This window comes from Pimephales promelas, chromosome 5 (assembly GCF_988280905.1).
Source record: "Pimephales promelas chromosome 5, fPimPro1.hap1.1, whole genome shotgun sequence".
Classification (NCBI taxonomy): domain Eukaryota; kingdom Metazoa; phylum Chordata; class Actinopteri; order Cypriniformes; family Leuciscidae; genus Pimephales; species Pimephales promelas.
Genome location: NC_142773.1, coordinates 17,704,064 through 17,725,209, shown reverse-complemented (window position 1 = coordinate 17,725,209; position 21,146 = coordinate 17,704,064). Strand labels below are relative to the sequence as shown.

The 21,146-nt window shown below is 35.5% G+C and overlaps 2 protein-coding genes across 2 annotated transcripts; one reads left to right on the top strand and one right to left on the bottom strand.

Annotated features, from left to right (window-relative positions):
* Positions 1 to 225: 225 nt before the first annotated feature.
* On the bottom strand, positions 226 to 11,065 carry ap1s3b (adaptor related protein complex 1 subunit sigma 3b). Its single transcript, XM_039661316.2, has 5 exons — positions 10,929 to 11,065; positions 4,484 to 4,662; positions 2,420 to 2,528; positions 1,353 to 1,490; positions 226 to 736 (listed from the first exon to the last, which is right to left on the bottom strand). The coding sequence occupies exons 1-5, from the start codon at positions 10,929 to 10,931 to the stop codon at positions 701 to 703; spliced, it is 465 nt and encodes a 154-aa protein (XP_039517250.1). The 5' UTR covers positions 10,932 to 11,065; the 3' UTR covers positions 226 to 700.
* Positions 11,066 to 11,817: 752 nt separating this feature from the next.
* dhrs12lb (dehydrogenase/reductase (SDR family) member 12-like b) lies at positions 11,818 to 20,556 on the top strand. Its single transcript, XM_039661207.2, has 10 exons — positions 11,818 to 11,921; positions 12,523 to 12,656; positions 14,615 to 14,697; positions 14,904 to 14,999; positions 15,137 to 15,218; positions 16,024 to 16,085; positions 17,421 to 17,525; positions 18,219 to 18,309; positions 18,904 to 19,041; positions 19,138 to 20,556. Exons 1-10 carry the CDS (start codon positions 11,866 to 11,868, stop codon positions 19,254 to 19,256), a joined length of 966 nt encoding a protein of 321 aa, XP_039517141.2. The 5' UTR covers positions 11,818 to 11,865; the 3' UTR covers positions 19,257 to 20,556.
* Positions 20,557 to 21,146: the final 590 nt, after the last annotated feature.

Genomic DNA, 21,146 nt, shown 5'->3' with positions numbered 1-21,146 from the left:
TAACTCTGGGGGATTTGTAAAATGAGCCTATTTCCAAAAAAAGTGGAGTATCCCTTTAAGAAACATGATGCCTGTCTGTGCCGAGCTGGATTATGAAAAATAAAAATAAAGATCCAGGACCTGAAAAAGTAATTAATAGAAAAACAAAATTGCTGGAAGGATTTTAGAAAGCACCTGATGCATTTCATTAAAGAAAATTGAGGCAAACACTTGACTGAGACTGAATCATATCACAAAGACAATTTTAATAAGACAATATCAACAAAGTGTGCTCACAAAGCAGCGTTAATATTCCATCAAATGTTGTTGTTTTTTTCTTCTTGAGCTAAATGTCTCCTGAGACATGCAACATGTTCAATAACATGGAAAGGCACTTAACTAAGCTTTAAGGTTATTTCAAATATTTGATTATTATATATAAAATCATTTTGGTATAAAAGTGCTTCATCATTGAAATTACATTTATCTAGAAGTTGACAAAACATAATTAAATTCAAAAATGCCACATGAACCCTGATTCAGTTATATTAAACTTGAGTGGAATAGATAAGGATGTTTATACCAGCAATGAAAAAAAAAACAATAAATAAAAACCATTCCTATGCAGCCCTCATGAATAAAGTCCTGAGTGAAGGACACAACCTACACTGCGGAGGCATTTTTCTTTCCCTTTTGTCACCTCGCGTCACGTCGGCTGCTGTCAGAAGGCTGGTTTGCTCATGTATTCTTCCATCGTCTGAAGAGAAGAAAACAGGCACATAACTGATTACCATAATGTGAAGTGACATTTTCAGCTTCCCTTGCTGAGGTTAACTCCTTCCGATCTATGGACCCTGCTTATTAGAATGATATACGGACAACAAATGATTAGAGGCGATATGGATTTTAAAAGACCCGTTGACTCAGACGTTGACAAAGTCTTCATTTATTCACCCATATTTCATTTATAGCCCCTATGCCATTTTCCTAAAATATTAAATAATGACATCATATTCATTTTTGGGTGAACTATTCTTTTAATGTGGTCTGGTTTATTAGAGGCATGCTGGGAAAGCAGGAATTTAGCAGCGTTGGGAGCTGCTCTGTAAAACCTCACTCTCGCACTCTCTCTTATCGTCAAATCAATAATGTTTTATGAAGGTGATGGCTAAAGTAGAGCTCTATAAGTGGGCAGCACCTTTAAAACAGTTGCAGGTTCTCTGATCTGAAATGTTCGGCTCAGACACCTAACTAACAATTGTTAATGTGCTTATTTTTATCCTTTTTCAATACCATTGAACAAATGAGTCTTCATGTTTAGCTTTATTTTTCAAATGAATGAAACTGAATGCAGATACGATTTAGTGTCTCACCTCTTGCAGCATATCTGACGCCTCTACAGACCTCGCAATAGACTGTTTAGACGTCTCCTGGATCTCTCCGCCCATCAGAAACTCATCCAGGATGAAATAAGCCTTCTCAAAGTTAAAGATAATGTCCAGCTCACACACCTGCAAGACAATATTGCACAGACAGAAATTGGTAAAACAAATAAATCAGAAAGTAAAGAATAAAAGTTCAGTGTTCAGTGAGGTCTATGAAAAAATAAATGAATAAAAGAAGTCTCTTATGCTCACTAAGGATATTTATTTAATCAAAAATACAGTTATATTGCGAAATATTATTACAAATTAAAAGAAAAATATTCATTTGAATAGGTTTTTAGTGTCACATGATCCTTCAGAAATCATTCTAATATGCTAATTTGCTGCTTAGGTAACATTTTGCATTATCAATGCTGAAAACGGCTTGAAATGGTGATACTTTTTTTTCAGAAATGTTTGATGGATAGAAAGTTTAATGAACAACATTTATGACATGTTTTTTTTTTAAATCATGTATTAAATAGAAATCTTTTGTAACATTATAAAGGTCTTCACTGTCACTTTTGATCAATTTATAGCATCCTTGATAAATAAAAGTATTACTTTTCTTCTTTTTTTTTTAAATCTTACAACAAATGTTTAAATGGTATCATTGTTTAAACAAAAATTGTAAGCATCAATCAATTTCTGCAATAATGAATTTCTACCCGAGCACCAAATCAGCATATTAGAATGATTTCTGAAGGATCATGTGACACTAAACACAAGAGTAACGATGCTGAAAGTTTAGCTTTAAAATCACATGAATTTTTTTAATTTACTAAAATAGAAAACAATAATTTTAAATCGCAATACTATTTCACAATATTACTTTCTTTTTTTTTAAATCAAATAAATGCAGTCTTGGTGAGCATAAGAGGCTACTTTCAAAAACATAAAAAAAATAATAATAATGTTTCCAAACTTTTGACAGGTACTAGTATATACTGTATATTGTACCGTGCCATTTATCAAATATATCAAATATTTGCTCTAGAGAAACTGGATATATTTACATTGCCAAAGTATTTGTCGAGTAGCTCCACATAACGGTGCAGGATCTCTAAAGCCAGAAGCTCATTATCCTGATTCTCCAAACCACAGCAGAAATACAGACTGGCATACCTAGAAACAAGTGGAAAAACACATAGAGATGAACATTTATTTATATTTATACAAAGTGTTCACCCAACCATGAACTGACATAACATGGACAACAGCAATTGCTTTTAGAGTTAATTTATTGCACACTATCCTCACAATTGCCACCTTCAGTCCCTGTCACACAAGTGCTGGCATAGCAAACCTCCATATTTATAAAAAACAATCACAGAAAACAACAGGAATGAACGGACAAACAGGTTAAAAAGGGTGTGAAATACAGATCTGTACCAGACGAGTGTGAGTAACAGGCTCTCAGGAACACACGTGTGAAAACTCGCTCTCAGAAACACAACAGAAGGATTTGATGCCGCATAAAAATCTGGGCTGTGTCTAAGAATATAGCCAGGTACTGAAGCATTCAAGTCTAGAAGCAAAATTAAACATATTTTCTCAGAAATACTTGTTCAATGTTTATCTTCACATCTTAAATACAAATACAAATACTGTTTTAAGACATTTTCTACTATATAGGGTTGACTTTATGGTTCTTTATAGGTTAAACATATACCATTTAGGAATGTAACACTCACTTTTTATGATCAAACCAATTCCCTGTCCTGTTTTACTTGGAATGTCACATTAGTGAAATTGTATGGTGATTGGTGACTACAATGTTCAGAGGAGGCATTAAACATGCTCTTGTACAGCTTCTAAGTCAAGTTCCATTTAATTTGATAGCGCTTTATACAATACAGATTGCTTCAAAGCAGCTTTACAACGATAACATGAAAATAAGCTCATTTTACATATTATATTTGTATTATAATAAATAATTGAATTATTATAATAAATTTAAGCAAAACACTACCATTTCCAAGTTCGATTATATAAGTCCACTTTCATTATGGACAGGGCTTGACATTAACGATTTCAGCAGTGACGTGTGATGAAGTTACTCCCATCTACTTCGGCGAAAAACATTTTATATATAATATATACAATTTTTAATTGCAGTCTTATAAAAAGCATCAGCAATATTAAACTAAGTGCAATGTAGTGTTGTCAAAAATATAGATTTATCTGAAATACTTCCAATACTGGTTTAAAAGTTTTTTTAGGGACACATGATACTTCAGAAATCATTTTAATAAGCGGATTTCCTGATCATGTAACATTTCTTCTTATTATCAATGCTGAAATGCTCCTTTTAATGTTTATTTTAAAGCTCTTATTGCACTTAAACAGTCAAATACACACAAAATAATGTCCAAATACCGGTCCTGGTGAGTATTCATGTAACACAGTAACACAGACAGTTGTTTTAAGAGAGCGTAAACAGTTGAGAAAGAAAACACGTGTAACAGCATAATGGATCCATGTGTCGGGGTTTAAAGTGACAGAAGCCTGATACACTTGCTGCCAAATTATGATGTATAAGGCCGTTTTTCCCCATGGCGTCAATGTCAAAATTGTGGCCAGTGAAAGCTAAGTGGCTATTAACCACCAGTGGCTGGTGAGCAAAACAGATCATGTCAAGCCCTGATTGTGTGGTAATAGGGGGCCATTGTGTAGGAAGCAGACACTAGTTTTCGCTGGAAAACAAGGAGGACTTAGATAGTGGCATGTTATCAGTTAATGACATCAGTAATGGCATGAGAACCGGACTGAACCGGTTTAAAAACCCTATTCGAAAATGTTGAAAGCATAGAAACCGTTGCATGTGGTATTTTAATTAGACCACATAAGATCCTGACTGCTGACTATGTGTCTGCTTTGTAAGAATTTAGTTTTCTTCTCACACCTATTGATGACTAATGACCAAACAAAACATGAGAGCCTAGCAGCTGGGGGTTTCATTAATTCTGAATCTAAATCCACCATCATTTTGTTTGAAGCCAGCATGTTCTTTTACAATACACATGCGAGGAACACGTTTGTTCCGAAATGTATTCCACTGGCCTGGGTTAAATGCTCACCTCTTATAGACAATCTTCAGGTCCTTCCAGTGCATGAAGTTGCATGTGCGTGGTTTCCGTGCCAGCACCATAGTGGTCATGTCCTTCACAATCTTCTTCCTCTCTCTCTCCGGCAGGGGCAGGAACCATTTCTGCAGACGCAACTTCCCCTGACGACTGAACAGCAACAGGAAATGCATCTGTTGGGAAACCATCCAATTAAAATGCATATTCTGCTATCACTCTTAGTTAATTTGGAAAGGGTTTGGCTCAGTGGTTAATGATATAGGTTGGTTACACAAAGGTTGTAGGTTCAAACCCCAGAGGTTAATGAGTTACCAACACGGAGCCTTTGAGCACACCCATGAGAAATAGTGTCTGCAGTAAAAATACAAAGTCACTCTGGATAATTACTAAATTATGCATTGCTTTACTTTTAAATTTTAAACAAATGTTGCTTTTTGTATTGAACACCTACTACAACAAAATTCTATAAGCAGGGGTTTTCTGCAGATGCTGCTGGGGAGCAGATGGTCGAGAAAAAGTCTGCAACACTGCAGGTGAACAAAGGGCTTTCACACCAAAGTCAAAAATATTCAAGTGGGTGGACTTTATACTCTGTAAAATCATAGTGAATATTACAAAGTGTACCTGTTTCCTTATTATTTACATGCCATCAGCAACTTTCTCACATGAACAACGCTAGGGATGCACGATATATCGGCCACATTATCGGTATCGGCCGATATATGATCATTTTTAATGTTATCATTATTGGCCCAACAAGAACATTTAGATAAATAATGTATTATTTCCTTGAGCTGAGGCACTTTAGATGTACACTGGTCAACACAATGCTTTTAAATTGCTTGAAATACGATTGAAATCACTTTAAAAAAGGAAAATCCAGTTAAAGTGCAAAATGTGCAGCGCAAGTCTGTCATATTGGCTACAAAACATTAAAATAAGAACATCATAATTGTGTTCTTGGCTTTTAATGAGGAAAATCAAAAATTGTCGAAAAATTTGGATTTAGATTTATCGGCCAAAATATCACTTATCGGCTTTCGAATATAAAGAATTATCGGTTATCGGTATCGGCCAAAATTGTCCTATCGGTGCATTCCTTTAACAATGCCATACAATTATACAAGATCAACTATTTACTTGAGCACCAAAACTCTAATGACAATTACATTTGAACAGATGTGCTGGAAACCCAGCAGGACCTTAAAGGAATCTTCAACAGCAATCTGTCACTAATTAATTTCATCATCTTTTTATCCTTTTTAATTTCAGCATCTGTCCAATTTGACCACTTCTCAGTCACAGTTTTCGACTGACATCTCAGGGTTACAAATAAACTCTATGGAGTATTTGCATCGGCTTCTTCCGAACTTGTGTTTGTCTTAAAGTCTTTGACAGCAGACTTACTTAACGTTTACATTCTCAATCGGTGAAATAAAGCTTTTTGGCAGCGTTACAACTGAGTCGAGTTGAAAAAGAAGGGCTGATGAAATGCATTTGTAATTTCCAAATATTTTCTCTCAAGTGCAAAAATGATCTTTAAATTATTTAAGCTATAGCTTAGCACACACATGGATGTTGAGTTGTGGTGCTCATGTGAGAGAAGCGGGTTCACGTCTGGCCTGCATTTTGTTCTGATCGCATTTCCATAATTTCCTGTCTCCTGTCTTTCTGTTTTCGTAACAACAGTTGCAAAAAGCCCACAGATCTGATTTCAGAAACCATGAAATACAGAGAAAGAGACGAACTGCATCTCAGACAGAAAACTATGGCTAACCGTTCCCCGTCACACAAACCAAATCGATGCGAGACTCAATATCCATGAGACAAAGAGCCACTGTCAACCACAGGACTGACTTCTATGTGAATATTTTCCACACAAGAACTAAATCAGCTCAATGCAATGATACTGAGAACAAAATCTCAGGGAACGCATCCTAATTTCACCTCCCCCTCTCATTTTGCACAGAAAATCTGGCAACGCTTGAAAAAGCCTTGTCTTCTCACATAGACAAACGTCACGACTGGGCAGAGAATATGTGATGAGTCTCTCATTGTGATTCACACAAACCTGCGATAAGCTGCTATTTCCACTGACTTTTCAGGTCACAAGCCACACCGACAACTATTACAGAAACTATTACATAGAAACCGGAGTCACATTTTTGAAACATGATTAAAAAACAAAAACTAGAACTGGAGTGTTCACTTTTATTGCTGGGAAAGGGTAATTCACAAGAAAAACTTCACAGAAATGAGTAATGACGTGCAATAAAGCAGCATGCAATACAAACACCTTCATAACAATTGGGCAAATAATAAATAGCCTAGTTCTTTAGATGAGAGCTGTGCAATATATATATATATATATATATATATATATATATATATACACACACTACAAAACATTCACAATATAAAACAGTGAATGTACTGTCATTGAACCTTTGATCTGCAGTGTGACTAATAAACTGAAAGCACTTTAAAGGTGCATTATGCAACATTTCATGTTAAAAATAGCCATTTTTAATTTTTCATTGCCTGATGGGCTGAATGAGCCCTTCTCTGATCACTGCGATTGCCTCTATAATGCTGTACAGTAAAATAAATAAGAGGGATAAATAAGAGGGATTCGGGTTCGAATTTGAGACTGGGCGTGACGTCATGCGAATTCACGCTCGCCTGGCTACGTCTGGCAGGTTTGTGTATTCGCCGCCATTCTCCGTATCAGAGAAGACAACTCGAGCGACACAACTTTAGTCAACTTTCGACAAAAGTTGACGATGGATTCAAAGAGACTGGCTTGTAGTTCATTCCAAACCCCAACGCAAACTCCACATAAGACTAAGAAAATAAAATTGTCTAGCGTCAGGCATCGGACACGGAATAAGACGAGAGTCGACATCGGGAAGCTTTCAACAAATGGGGTCATGAACTGGCTTTTTAAATTTGATTATATTGTTGTCTGATGTAAACTTACTGTATGACATTCGCTTGGTTTTTACATTTAAAAACATCTAAATGAATTAAGTAATAGGCTATTTTGTACCTAGTTTTGAGCCTAGCTGAAAAACGCTCGGTTTTTATGGGCGTCTCGCACTGAAGACTTGGAAGTAAATGCCCACTGCTGTGAGTCGATAACAATTGCATATTATAATGAGTTTCAACTCACCCATCGATGTACGTGGGGGGAATTGTTTTGAAAACGTCCAATGTTGTAAAATGGCAACCGGAATGATTCCCCCATACATGTTCGACCTAGAGTCCGTGTGTTGCACAATTCCTGTCAGATCCAATATCCAATATCTGGTCTGCAAATCCAGTCTTATTTACAAAACAATCGTCAGTGAAATGAAGCGAACAGATGGACAATGTTTTACCCTCATCAGCTGGAACGTCATTAAAAATAAAGTTTATCCATGCAGTCCTATTGGAATCCAGAGGAAGCTTATGCAGCGACTGTCTTCTTCCACAACCAGGCACTGCAAAATATTCTGTATTGCTCGGAATCTCGATCCAGTTTGTCATCACAAGGTAGGCATCTATGTTATTTAGCTATGCGTGTAATGTGCGAATCGGTGGGCGGGGCTAAACCGGCTGTGTTGAAGTAGGAGTTGATCTTCTTTTGCTGGGGTGGGGTTTTATCCTCTTTGACGTCAGAGTTCCCCACTTTGAAAAACGAGTCGTCTGCAGAGGCTGGTGTCAATAAAAGCTTTTATTGGACTAACAAGATTTTCTTATGATAAACTCTTAGATGTCAAAAGCTCAAGGAAAATGTGATTTCTCAGTTCATCACCTCTTTAAAAGTTAAATGAAACTAGTATATTTGAGTAAAAACACTTTAAAAAGAAAAAAAAACCTTGGGTGGTGGGACTAGATATTGACCATTGGGAATTGACCGGATCTATGTGGTTAGCTATTGCTGTGATGTCATGCGAGTGACAGGTCGTCCCGCCCTCATGCCAGTAACACATTTGTCGATACAAGAGGAAGGATATGTTATGTATTAATAAAAATTACGAGGGCACACAAATTAAAAAAAAAATAATGATGCATGTGCAAGGATAAATCATTTATTATACAGTGATATTCCATTAAAAAAATAGGAATTTCTAATTTTGGTTGCGTGGCTTTAAATTGTTTTCATGACTCAATTAATTACACTGCCAAAAGTTACAAAATGTCAACTTAAAATTAGATTAAAAGTGCTAATTATTGTTTTTATTTCTAAGATGTTGACTGTATGCCAATTGCTATTAAAAATAACATTATGAGGTCAATATGACAACAATATATAATGTTCGAAATATTTATTGATTATTGCATTACATAACTGTTACAAAAGCAGCAACTACACATAGCTATCCCACTACACTTTAATTACAGGTATGATTCTCTTATGCATTTTAATATTATGGATCCGACTACATCTGAAACTATTGGATGAGAACAAAACTGTTACAGAATTGAATTAAATCAACTCAAAAGTGAATAACGGTACTATTATTGTCTTCTGAGAAGTTGTTTATAGCTCAATTTGACATTTCAACATTGAACTGACCTGCTTTACAACCGAACTGAATCATGTTTGCATCACTGAATTATTATTTTCCTGTTTATCCCTCTAAAGCTGCTTTGAAACAATCTGTATTGTACAAAGCGCTATATAAGGTGACATGACGTAAGTGCAAAAGCACAATGATGGTGACTCAATGCTCATGCCTCGTGGGGCTTGGACCACGAGAAGCAACCATCAACCAATTAATGAATCTGATGCAGCAAGCAACTCATTTTGCTCTCAAACACATATGCAAACAGATGCAGAAACACCAGGTGGTGAAACTGAACCGTCAGCTGCTTCACTGCTACGACAGAAGCATGCTGGCAAAGAGTATATTTGCTTCCTAAGAAAATCCTGACGAGGGATGAAAGATGAAAACACAAGGAAAAAACAAGGAAACAGAAGCATGCACCGCGTCTGGTCTACTATTGTGCTCCAGAGGAAAACGATTCTCTGAAGCCTTTCTTTATCACGGCAGCGGCACACCCATCAAACGACAACAGGAAAAGAAATGAGATAGGAAATAGTGTGCTACAGCTATTGAGTTACACACATCTTTATTACTACATTCCTCACACACACACACACACACACTCCTCTCTCTCTCGCTCTCTCCCACACACAAAGTTTCACTGGGGGAAGGTTTGAATGAAGCTCTGAGCTTCCTCTTGAGTTCCTGCTTTGATTCCAGTTCTCTGATGCTCTGATTTCATTTTCCTTTTATTGTTGGAGTCAACGCAGCTGTGAGGGGCACACAGGAAAATGTGCTTACAAACACACTCGCAGGCTTTACTGCTGCGGTTTAAATGAGATTCTGCAGTGTGTTGTTATCTCTTTGAAATTAAAAGGGCCACTTCTGCATCACTTGTAATTACTCAGCATGGAGACAGAATAAGTTGAGACAGTGTCAGAGCTGACATATTAAAACAGCTATAAAAAAAATTATATTAATAAATAATGGCCTGTTTTTCACAGACAGGGCTTTGACTAATGCAGGATTAGGCCTTAGTTTAATTAGGACAATTAAGTCGCTTTTGTGCCTTAGAAAAAAAAAAACATTACGGGTGTGTGCATCTTGAGAGAGAAAAATGGCACTGACATATTAAGATAAGTACAATTTGCTCTCAGTTTAAAATAGCTCAAACATATATTTAAGTTTGGGACTTGCCAGTGAAACTGGGGGTATTTATTTATTTATTTTTTTAATTATTATTACTCAATAATATTAAAGACTTACATACTTTAATAAAAAACTAATACTATTTAATTAATAATATAATGTTGTAAATGTTTTGTAAAGTACTCCCATACACTCATTACTTTTCATTCTTGCAAACATTAACCAGAAATTTGACTTTACAGAGGAACTGAAAGTCACTCAGCAGAAGTCAAACACACAGTGGCCCTATTTGAACAACAGATAAAAGAGTTTACCTGCCAGCCAAATCAAGTCACTTAAACCAGGATATTGCATATAAGTTGTCTAGATACAAAATGCTCCTTTAGAGAGCCAAAGTTTCAATATCAAGGGAAACAAACCAGCCAACCAACCGGTTTATCCAGACAGTTGAGATGACACCACAGAAACGACACTATCAAATCCTTCAGCATTTAAATGACATCCGATTAATTTGTTTAGACTTTGAATAAAACACCTTTAGGTGAATTACAGCAGCTTTAAATGACTCTGTTTCATTTAGTTAGTAATAAAAACTCAGCATATAGGACGGAACGGAACTATTAAAGTCCGCAGGTGCATTCGCGTATACGTCCGGACAGGTGCACGAGCACAACCTGTGGAAGAAATGACCTGTCATCCAACATATGGGATCTAAAATTGAGCTTTTAGGCGAGTGAAAAAAGTACAGTCTAACTTACCATCTTGAAGTAAGAATTAAGGAAGGCGTGTCGAAATCCACTAAATTCCTACTCACTTCCCGGCTGGTCAGGGCCGGAATCATCTCTTCCCTTCCCGAACTGTGGAGAGAGTAAAGCTGCGCATGCGCAGACGCGTTGCTGAGCTCATGGCTCCGTTTTCGCCTCCACTATATGAGCTCTGATTGGTCAAAACACTCTGCACCTGGCTTGAAAAGGGGCGGGGCAACACCCTACTCACAAATTTTCCTCTACGCCTTGTGTAAATGCCGCCTTGATATTTATGAATAAAGATATGACATAATAAATTACTATGTTGTTAAATAAACCACTTAAAAACGCAAACAAGGATTAAAGAACTAAACTATAGTAATGTAAACAACTGTAAACTTATACATTACTACATTACTACAAGAAGTAATGTAGTAATGTATAAATATATTAAAAAATACAGTATTTTTTGTTATTTTCATCACTACTGTTATATTTTCATCCCTTGACTCAAGAACTACCGTAAGATTATACTTTATTTTTCCATGAAGTGTTGTAAGGTCAGACTTAAAAAAAAAAAAAAAAAAAAAACACTTAGAATTTTTTTTAAATATATATATATATTGGCAAATGACATTTTTTTGCTGGGAGGGAAATAATTATTTTGAAATCACTAAAGATGTTGGGAATTAAAAACAAAAGTACAGTTACTAACGTACATTTGTTCTAAAGTTTTTGGTTATGGGGTTTTGGGGTCTTTTTGAAGGTCATTTGTGTGCATAAAAGGCTAAATAATGGAACCCCCATTATTTGATTTGCATGACCCCATTGGTGTGAAATTGATTACCTGTACCCTGACACTAGAGGGAGCACTCTGGAACTACAGTAGTCACATGAAACTGTCAGCTATCACTTCAGTCCAGTCCAGTTTAGAGGAAACAACAGTGCAATGTCTCTCTACAGGAATATAGTGTGGTTTATCAAAGGAATGAGGGAGTATACAAGGTAAAGTTATTATTATTATTATTCATTTATTTATTTTTTGTATTCATTAATTGCTGAATTCTTCAGTTTATTGTATTGGTGTGGTCCCTAGGCTGCTTTGTTGCTGATAACTTTTGAGTCGCACTGGTTTTAATTAGTGTGTTATTGTTTTTAACCGGAATAAAATGGTTTTATGAACATTTCATAATTTTACACAAAATTATTCTGGCCAGAGTATTTAGTTACTGCTTCAAAACACAGCTTTAAACTGTGTCCTGACAAGCCAAATGTTGTTAGATAGCGTGGTTTCTTTGCACAAATGTTGTTTTTGTAGTTTCCTAAGTCATCTCCTCTGAAATGCATTCATCCAAGCCCTCAGTTTAAGGTCAGTCATCATTGCATCACAATGGGCCCTATTGAGCCCCCTGCCTTTCTCTCTAATGCCCTGTCATCCCACACAGAAGCTCCTTTGGCCCCTGATCTTAGGAGCACTGTCTCAGATGTCAAGAGGTCACAAAACAATTCAAGAATTGTTGACACTTTTAGAGATAATAGCATAGCGCTTGAGGTTTCATTTTGGTCATGTTTCTGATTTGCTTCATTTGTTTGATGTCGTCAGCAGGTCTGGGTTTGAGAATGCGTCTAAGGGCTTTGTAGAAAAGGACCTGGATGTGTCTATGGTGGGGCGTTCCTTCATGATCACTGGAGCCAACAGCGGAATAGGGAAGGCGACAGCCATGGCCATAGCAAAAAAAGGTTAATTTTACAGTTAGATGATTAACACACTTTTTAGGTTACAGGATTATTTTTCCAACCACTAATCTATTTGTGATGGTACTATAAAGACGGCAGCAGACAGTACCATGATGCTTTGATACTGTAAATATCATATTGAGTAATTATCTTTGTCATTTATGTTACATAAAGCCTACATACTGGGCCTATAGCCTATATATATATATATATATATATATATATATATATATATATATATGAGTTCAGATGCAAAAGCCTCTAAATGCCATTTGAAATTTTCTTCTTTAATGATGATTTTTATCAAGCTTGTATATTTAAGTTCAGTAATTTCACTTAAATAACAATTAATAGGTAATTATCATTGCCATTTAAGTGAAATCACTGAACTTAAATGTACAAGCTTGATAAAAAATGATCATTCTAGAAGAAAATTTCAAATGGCACTTAGAGGCTTTTGCATCTGAACTCTTCATATATATATATATATATATATATATATATATATATAAATATATATATATATATATATATATATATATATATATATATATATATATATATATATATATATATATATATATATATATCATATCTTTATTGTCATCTTTGCCAAATAAAAGTTTAAAAAAAAAAGCTTATTGACCCAAAACTTTTTAACTTTTCATAAAAACAATATAACAAAATTATAAAAAAAACCTATAAATATATTTATTGTTTAGACTTCATGAGGTCTGGGTTTAAGCATTTTAATCCAGTTGGAAAAATGAATTGTGTACAGGACACTGTTAAAGGAGTAGTTCACTTTAAAAAAAAAACTTTTGCTGATAATTTATTCACCCCCATGTCATTCAAGATGTCCATGTCTTTCTTTCTTCATCAGTCGAAAAGAAATTAAGGTTTTTGATGAAAACATTCCAGCATTTTTCTCCATATAATGGACTTTACTGGTAACCAAACGGTTCAAGGTCCAAATGACAGTTTCAGTGCAAACTGTTCAAAGGGCTTTAAATGATTCCAGACAATGAATAAGGCTCTTATCAAGCGAAACGATCGCTCATTTAATTAATAGATAACAAAGTTTAAGTTTTATAAGCTCAAATGCTCGCCTTGCTCTGTTCTGTGTGACTCTCCTGTACGAACTTGTTCATCAAAATGAACAAATCTTTTTCCGAGTCAATTCGTTCATTTCGTTTGTTGAATGAACCAAATGACTAGAAAAAAGATTTGTTCATTTTGATGAACGAGTTCGAACAGGAGAGTCACAAACGCGCATCACAGAACAGAGCAAGGCGACCATTTGAGCTTATAAAACTTAAACTTTTTTTTTTTTAAATGACTTATAGTTTCGCTTGATAAGACCTTTTTCGTCGTCTGGAATCGTTTAAAGCCCTTTGAACAGTTTGCAGTTTGGACCTTGAACAGAAGAAAAATCCTGGAATGTTTTCATCAAAAACCTTAATTTCTTTTCGACTGAAGAAAGAAAGACATGGACATCTTGGATGACATGAGGGTGAGTAAATTATCAGCAAAAGTTTTTTTTTTTTTTAAAGTGAACTACTCCTTTAAGTAATTTTTGTTTTGCATACTTTACCCATTGCCAAGTTGTGCCATTTGCATTCCTTCTGTCATGTGAGACAAAAATAATAATAACAACAACCACATTTTTACATTTTCAGAAGGGCACGTGAGTGGTGCTACGCATACAAAACTCATTGTTATAGTAGGGTGTTGTATGGTTGCTAAAGTGTTCTACATTTATGGACTTGCAATTGAGTGCATTTTAACGTGTTGCAATGCATTTGCAAGGGTGTTGCTAGAAATGCATAGAAGAAAAATACTGTAAAATCAGACCTCTCCTCAACAAGCAACAAGCCGCGTCATTTAACATTGAAAAATATGGTACCTTCATTAATTCTTTCATTCATTTTGTCATTTGTATTGTTTTTCTCCTATCCAAGGTGGCACTGTCCATATTGTCTGCAGAAACAAAGAGCGAGCTGAGAAAGCCAGAGAAGAAATCATCTCAGCAAGTGGAAATACTGTGAGTCTCGTTAAAGGGATAGCTCACCCAAAAATGATAATGTTGTCATCATTTAGGCTAATCACCCTCAAGTTACTCCAAACCTGAGTTTCTTTCTTCTGCTGAACACAAAAGATATTTTGAAGAATGTTGGTAACCAGCCACTAGCTATTTGTAATAATGGATTGATTTTGAATGATTTGTATTGTGATGTGCATCTACCGTAGGAGGTTTACGTCCACGTGTTGGACCTCTCTGAGGCGAGGAAGGTGTGGGAGTTCGCAGAGGTCTTTAAGAAGGAGCACTCGTCTCTCAATGTTTTGGTATGTTAGAGAGCTCCTTTTGGAGATTCACATCATACCTCAGTATATTAAAGAAAACACACCAATCAGCTGGAGGTTAAAGGTGCAAGACAGAAGAAGAAACACCCTCTCCTCTGTCTCCCACTAACCCCCATCAGATCAATAATGCCGGATGTATGGTGAACCAGAGGGAAATGAACTCTGACGGACTGGAGAAAAACTTTGCGACCAATACTCTTGGTAAGACACGATGCACCGTTGCATTGTGTATCAGTTTTTAAAAATGTTTTATGCTGACCAAGACTTCATTTGTTTTAATCAAAAACACAGTAAAAACTACAGAGCTCCGCACATGACTTGCATGTGGACAAACATTTGTTTCAGTAAATCGTGGCCACATTGAACTAATCATTTTGATTTAACTAAAACAAAGCAACAAATTAGTACAACGTGGTCACGCTTTAGTAAATTGAGGGAATTGATTTTTATATCCTGCTCACTATTTAGGCTACTTGAAAAAATATAGGGAAAGAATTAGTAAAACATGCTGATGTATTCGTAACTCGTGGGAACAAATTGTTCATTTGTGGTCACGATATACTGTACTATATATATATATATATATTTTCCTGCATGTCATGTCAACAGTAATATTGTGTAACATTATTACTATTTAAAATAACTAATTTATTCCTGAATTTTCGGCATCTTTAAGTCTTCAGTGTCATATGATCTTTCAGAAATCATTCTAATTTGCTGCTCAAGAAACATTGCTTATTATTATCAATGTTGAAAACAGTGTGCGGCTTAATATCTTTGTGGAAGACATGATACTTTTTTTTTCTTTTTGGGATTATTTGATGAATGGAAAGTTAAAAAGAACAGCATGTAGCATTAAAAGTGTCTGTTCTGTCACATTTATTGCTGAATAAAATCTGCCCCCCAAATTATATTTTTTTTTTTTTGTGGAAAATATATTCTGTTTTAGATTATAATGTTGCTTGTAGTATTTAATAAAAACGTTTTTTTTTTTCGTCCTCTGCAGGTGTTTATATTCTCACTAAATGTCTGCTCCCATTGCTGGAGAAGAGCAGGGACCCTCGAGTTGTGAGTGAAAAACAACATTGATTTTTAAAATAAATGCATTCAGAGTGCATTAACGCCTGCCCACTTTTTCAGAGGCGATGGTTCTGGAAGTATCTTTTTCATTCATTTCTCCCATAGGGATTTAAACATTACAAACTTTGATTTGAAGGAAAAAAGTATTTGAAAATCAGACAAAAATACAAAACTACAAGACTGTGTTAACTACTTAAGTGAGGGAAAGAACAATCCCATGAAGCATTGCGAACAGGATAGAGAGAAATATAACTAAGCATTGAAAAATTAACGTTGATTTTATGTATATCCTTATAAAATTATGTGCTCATGGACTGATATCATTATATAGAGGTGAATTCAGGTTGATTGGAACGTTTTTTCCAAGTCTTCTTAAAGGGATAGTTCACTTTGAAACCAATTTTTGATGTGTTTTAGCTTATCTCAATGGCATCCAATATGTAGGTGTCTTTGTTTTCACAGTATTTTCAATTTTGATATTTTTAACTCAAACCGTTCTTGTCTGTCAGTCATATAATGCAGGTTTAGGGGGTCCACGTCAAAATGCACAGAGAAGTCAAAATTAAACATGATTTAATGACTCCTAAATGTAAGTACAAATTGATGGCCTAAGACACGAAACGAACGGTTTGTGTGAGAAAACGAAACGTATTTATAGACTGTTATATGTTACTAACAAAGACACCTACATCTTGGATGCCCTTAAACATACTAAAAATTAATTTCAAAGTGAACTATCCCTTTAACGGCAAAAGGTTTCCCAATCACCCTGAATTGACCATATATAGTCTATATATAAACAAAATGTTTTAAGTTTATTGCAAAATATGCATAAATATTGAAATATTTTGAGTGTAGGGACAGTGACTTGATGTTGTCATTCGCAGTGCTTTATGGAAGTGTATCTTTTGGCACATTTTGCTTGTTTTGACTGATTGCTTTCGTTTTCTCTATAGCATCATGGGTAATGTAGTTTTTCTCCACAAATTCTGCTGTTAAACACGATTATTTTAAAACTAAGTTGAAATAATGCCAGCTATGCTGTCAGCTATATGCTAATCATTGCTATCCATTAACAACCTAGCTCACAGTATAGGGCTGTCTTTTAAAGCTTCATAAGTTATCGTTAAAAATCAATTACTTCTGCAATTTTTTACTTCTGAGTTTTTACTTCTGGAACCAGACGCTTGCATTCAGTCACACCCTGTGATAGATGTGTTTATTTTCATAACAGGAATCTGCAGATCCACAGAGGTTCCTGTTTCTCTCTCTTGATGTGCCATGTTTGGTATGAATGTGTCTTGATATTGAAAATGTCTGTAGATCACAGTGTCATCGGGAGGGATGCTGGTACAGAAACTAAACGCAGACGACCTGCAGACAGAGAGAGCTCCGTTTGATGCTACCATGGTATACGCACAGAACAAGGTATTTAGAGAATTTTGCCTCTTCATTTTTTTTTTTGGTTTGTTTTATTAGCGAATCATTGTTATTTTTATTACTCATACTTTATGTTTGCATTTATTAATTTAGCATATTTTAGGGTACCCCCCCTGACATTTTCTTTTTCAAAACTGTTTTAAAAAGGTAAACTTTCATTTAAAATTTTACATGTAATAAAAAAATAATTAAAAATTGAGTTATTTCCTTACAGAAAAGGGCCACAAAAATACAACATTCAAAACTAGGCTAATACCTTTTTTTCTTTGGCCACTACCAGGGTGGTAATACTTAATTTTATGAAGTCTGTATATAAATATGGTAATCAGACAATACAATGCAATGTATCAAAGTATTAGCCTACCATTTGAGACTCAACCATAAGACTTTTTTCAGTCAAGTGTTGGCACACATTTTCTTATGATATTAATTTACAAGGATTACATGTAAAAAAGATTAGTGATGAAATAATTTTATTCATGAAAAGGGACTCAAAGTCATGAACAGTTTCTATTAAAGAGATGAGCGGGGTTACCTTTCTAAGCTGTTGCCAAGCAACAGGTGACACAAAGTGCCAGCATTGGCGTCTCCATTAGAACAACATCTGATGCAGTAATGATGATGACCTTTTACTAAACACTCGTTGTGTGCACCTCAGACTGTGTGTGTGTGTGTCCACAGAGGCAGCAGGTAGTGATGACAGAGGTCTGGGCAAAAGCAAATCCCAAAATTAATTTCTATGTGATGCACCCTGGGTGGGCCGACACACCAGGTATTGTTCAGTTTATAAGTCAACAAGGAAAATATGCTACTTTTAATTTGCTAATTTCATTTATCACCATTGATATGCTAGTTTGGCATGATGATTTTGTTTACTTTAAATTTTCAGTTGAATTGATTTGTAAATGCTCGGTTCCGGGCAAGTTTACCGCATTACAGTTCCATATCACCTCGTTATTTCAAAAGGTCTTAACAGCCTAGAACTGCAAAAAAAAAAAACAAACAAAAAAAAAAAAACAACGACGCTGACCAAGCAAAGAAATAAAATAAACAATAGGACAAAAATGACAAATTATTGCATGTTTTCCCACAAAATTATGTTTTATATAGCCGTGCTCTCTCACTTTTTCATATACTAAAAAAAAGATGAATATAAAAATAAATGCTGTAAAAAATGGTTATTTAGGTTAAATCATTTATAAAAGTATAAATTAAATGGCATAATCCCCAGTTCAGTATTGGCTGTTAATTATGCTAACATAAGTCATAGTGTATGTTGCATAACCGTTTTAGTTAACTAATACTTTTTTTACAAGCTTGTCTGTCCAGCTGATCACTTGTAATCTCTGGCTCTGGTTATGCTCAGCGGTTGCCACGGCGATGCCTTTGTTCCACCAGATGATGCGTGATCGTCTGCGTTCAGCGGAGCAGGGCGCCGACACGGTCATCTGGCTCGCGGTGTCACGCGCCTCCACTGCATTTCCCAGCGGTTCCTTCTTCCAAGGTGATTATGTTGGTTAGAAATGGTTACATTTGCATTAATGTGTCTAGATTTGTTCAATAGCACTCAGAAAACCTCATAACAGGTCGTTTGTTTCAGATCGAGAGTCGGTTTCGGCCCACTTGCCCCTCGCGTGGACACACAGCTCTCGAATGCAAGTCAAAGTGTTCATGCGCCGGTTGGAGACTTTGGCGATGACCGTCAAACCCTCAGAGTGAGAATTTAAATAATGTGTATACGATAATGTGAGGTTCTCAAACAACACTCATGCCATGTGGAACTTATAACCATGATGTGAAATCTGAAGCTTTTTTTCGGTAAAACTAACTATAGACTGATCACACAGAAGTCTAAAATCAAAAATATACAATTTGGTGCAGATGTTGTAATTTATATAGCCATAAATATGAATTACTGATAGCTTGTAATGCAAATCATTGAGTGCCTGCATAGTTGTCACTCCATATCTCACATTAATATTGAAGTTCTTAAGTTTTAGTGTAGGGAGGCAAAACATACGGATACGAGAGTAAACCTATGCTGCTTCATCCTGTGTTCATATTACTAATAATAATATAAATGTATCTTATGTTTACTTTATACGATGTCACAGCAAAAAGACACGTGTACAATGATCTGAAGGGGAAGAGAATTATACTAAATGGCCTTTAACTTGCTAAAAAGTAGAAACTATCAATCAGACGACAGAAGGCATGTTTAGGTCTAGCAACAAAGTTTTTACCATGCTAATAATTTAGAGTCTTTAGAAATGTGATACAGAAGGCTTTATAGGGTTAACATGAAACAAAAGTAAGTTGGGATATGATTTTAACCATTCACAACTGATTAAACTGTAAAAAGCGGCCTCCATTAAAGGTATAGCTCACTCAGAAAATGAAAATTTGCTTTTAATTTACCTAAGATGTAGCTGACTTTTTTTTCTTCAGCTGAACAGTAAAGAAGATTTTTAGCTGAAACCGTTGTACTTGGCGATTTATATAACGCAAGTCAATGGTTATAGTCACTTTTTAAGAGTCAAAACAAAATGAATACCTGTGGCTCCTGATGAATACTACACACACTACTTTTGTTGTAATTTTGTTATGCCTGTAATATATGTTTTTTTGACTCTTAAAGTGACGGTAACCATTGACTTGCATTATTTACATCAGCAAGGGCAACGGTTTCAGCTAAAAATCTTCTTTACTGATCAACTGAAGACAAAACCTACATCTTGGATGGCCCTGGGGGTGAGTAAATTAACATCAAATCTTCATTTTTGGGTAAACTATCCCTTTAAGACCTCCATTGTCTCTGTCTGAATCAAAGTGGTTTTGTTGGCGTAAGCCATAAAGGAAATACAGTACATTTCAGAGGTGGAATAACACGCATCAATGTACTATGCAAATGGGGGTCTGTTTTGATTTTATATTTAGCCTTGAGTCTTAAATGGTGCTTACAAAGTATGCAGCCTGCGTCATTTCCCGTCTCCTCTAATACTTTCTACAGCACTATTGCCCATAAATGCAAAAATCTCATAAATAATAAAACAAAAACAAGTGGGCTTTTGGCCTTGTCAGTCATTGTCATGCAGAAAACATCCTGATGCGATATGTAATGTGACATAACCTCCAGATATGCTTTAGTTATGTAAAAATTAAAAAGTGGTGTTGCCTGTTAAATTGATAATAAACAGCATCCATATGCATCATCATTTCTCCATGAGTATGTTTCTTCAAGCGGTCGCTGTGACAGGATGAAACAAATGTAAATCCTTAATTTACTGTGCTGGTAAATGATTCATCACACTCACTGTATGACGCATATGATGCTCTCACATCACCAAACACATCAAAACACATGATCATCTTACTACTGGGCCAAACGAGCACTGAAAGAGACACTTCTCTCAGATCATCTGACTGCTACAGTAAGAGTGTGCGAGTAATTAACAACAGACGTTTGCTGGATTGTGTAGTCAGAAGGTTATGCGTGTCAAATGGCCGGTTCCACAGACGAGGTTTAAGCTAGTCTCAGACTAAAATGCATGTTTGCATATCTTAAAATGTCAGTGCCATTGTTTTGTCTCAAGATGCACACCAGTAATG

Bases quoted from the DNA above. Each gene is read 5' to 3' on its own strand.
- dhrs12lb (XM_039661207.2), top strand. From the start codon at position 11,866: ATGTCTCTCTACAGGAATATAGTGTGGTTTATCAAAGGAATGAGGGAG. The intron at 14,698-14,903 runs GTGAGTCTCGTT...CATCTACCGTAG, and splicing joins TCTCAGCAAGTGGAAATACT to GAGGTTTACGTCCACGTGTT. The intron at 19,042-19,137 runs GTGATTATGTTG...CGTTTGTTTCAG, and splicing joins CAGCGGTTCCTTCTTCCAAG to ATCGAGAGTCGGTTTCGGCC.
- ap1s3b (XM_039661316.2), bottom strand. The intron at 2,529-4,483 runs GTGAGCATTTAA...ACTTGTTTCTAG, and splicing joins CTGAAGATTGTCTATAAGAG to GTATGCCAGTCTGTATTTCT. The intron at 737-1,352 runs GTGAGACACTAA...TCTTCTCTTCAG, and splicing joins CGTCAGATATGCTGCAAGAG to ACGATGGAAGAATACATGAG.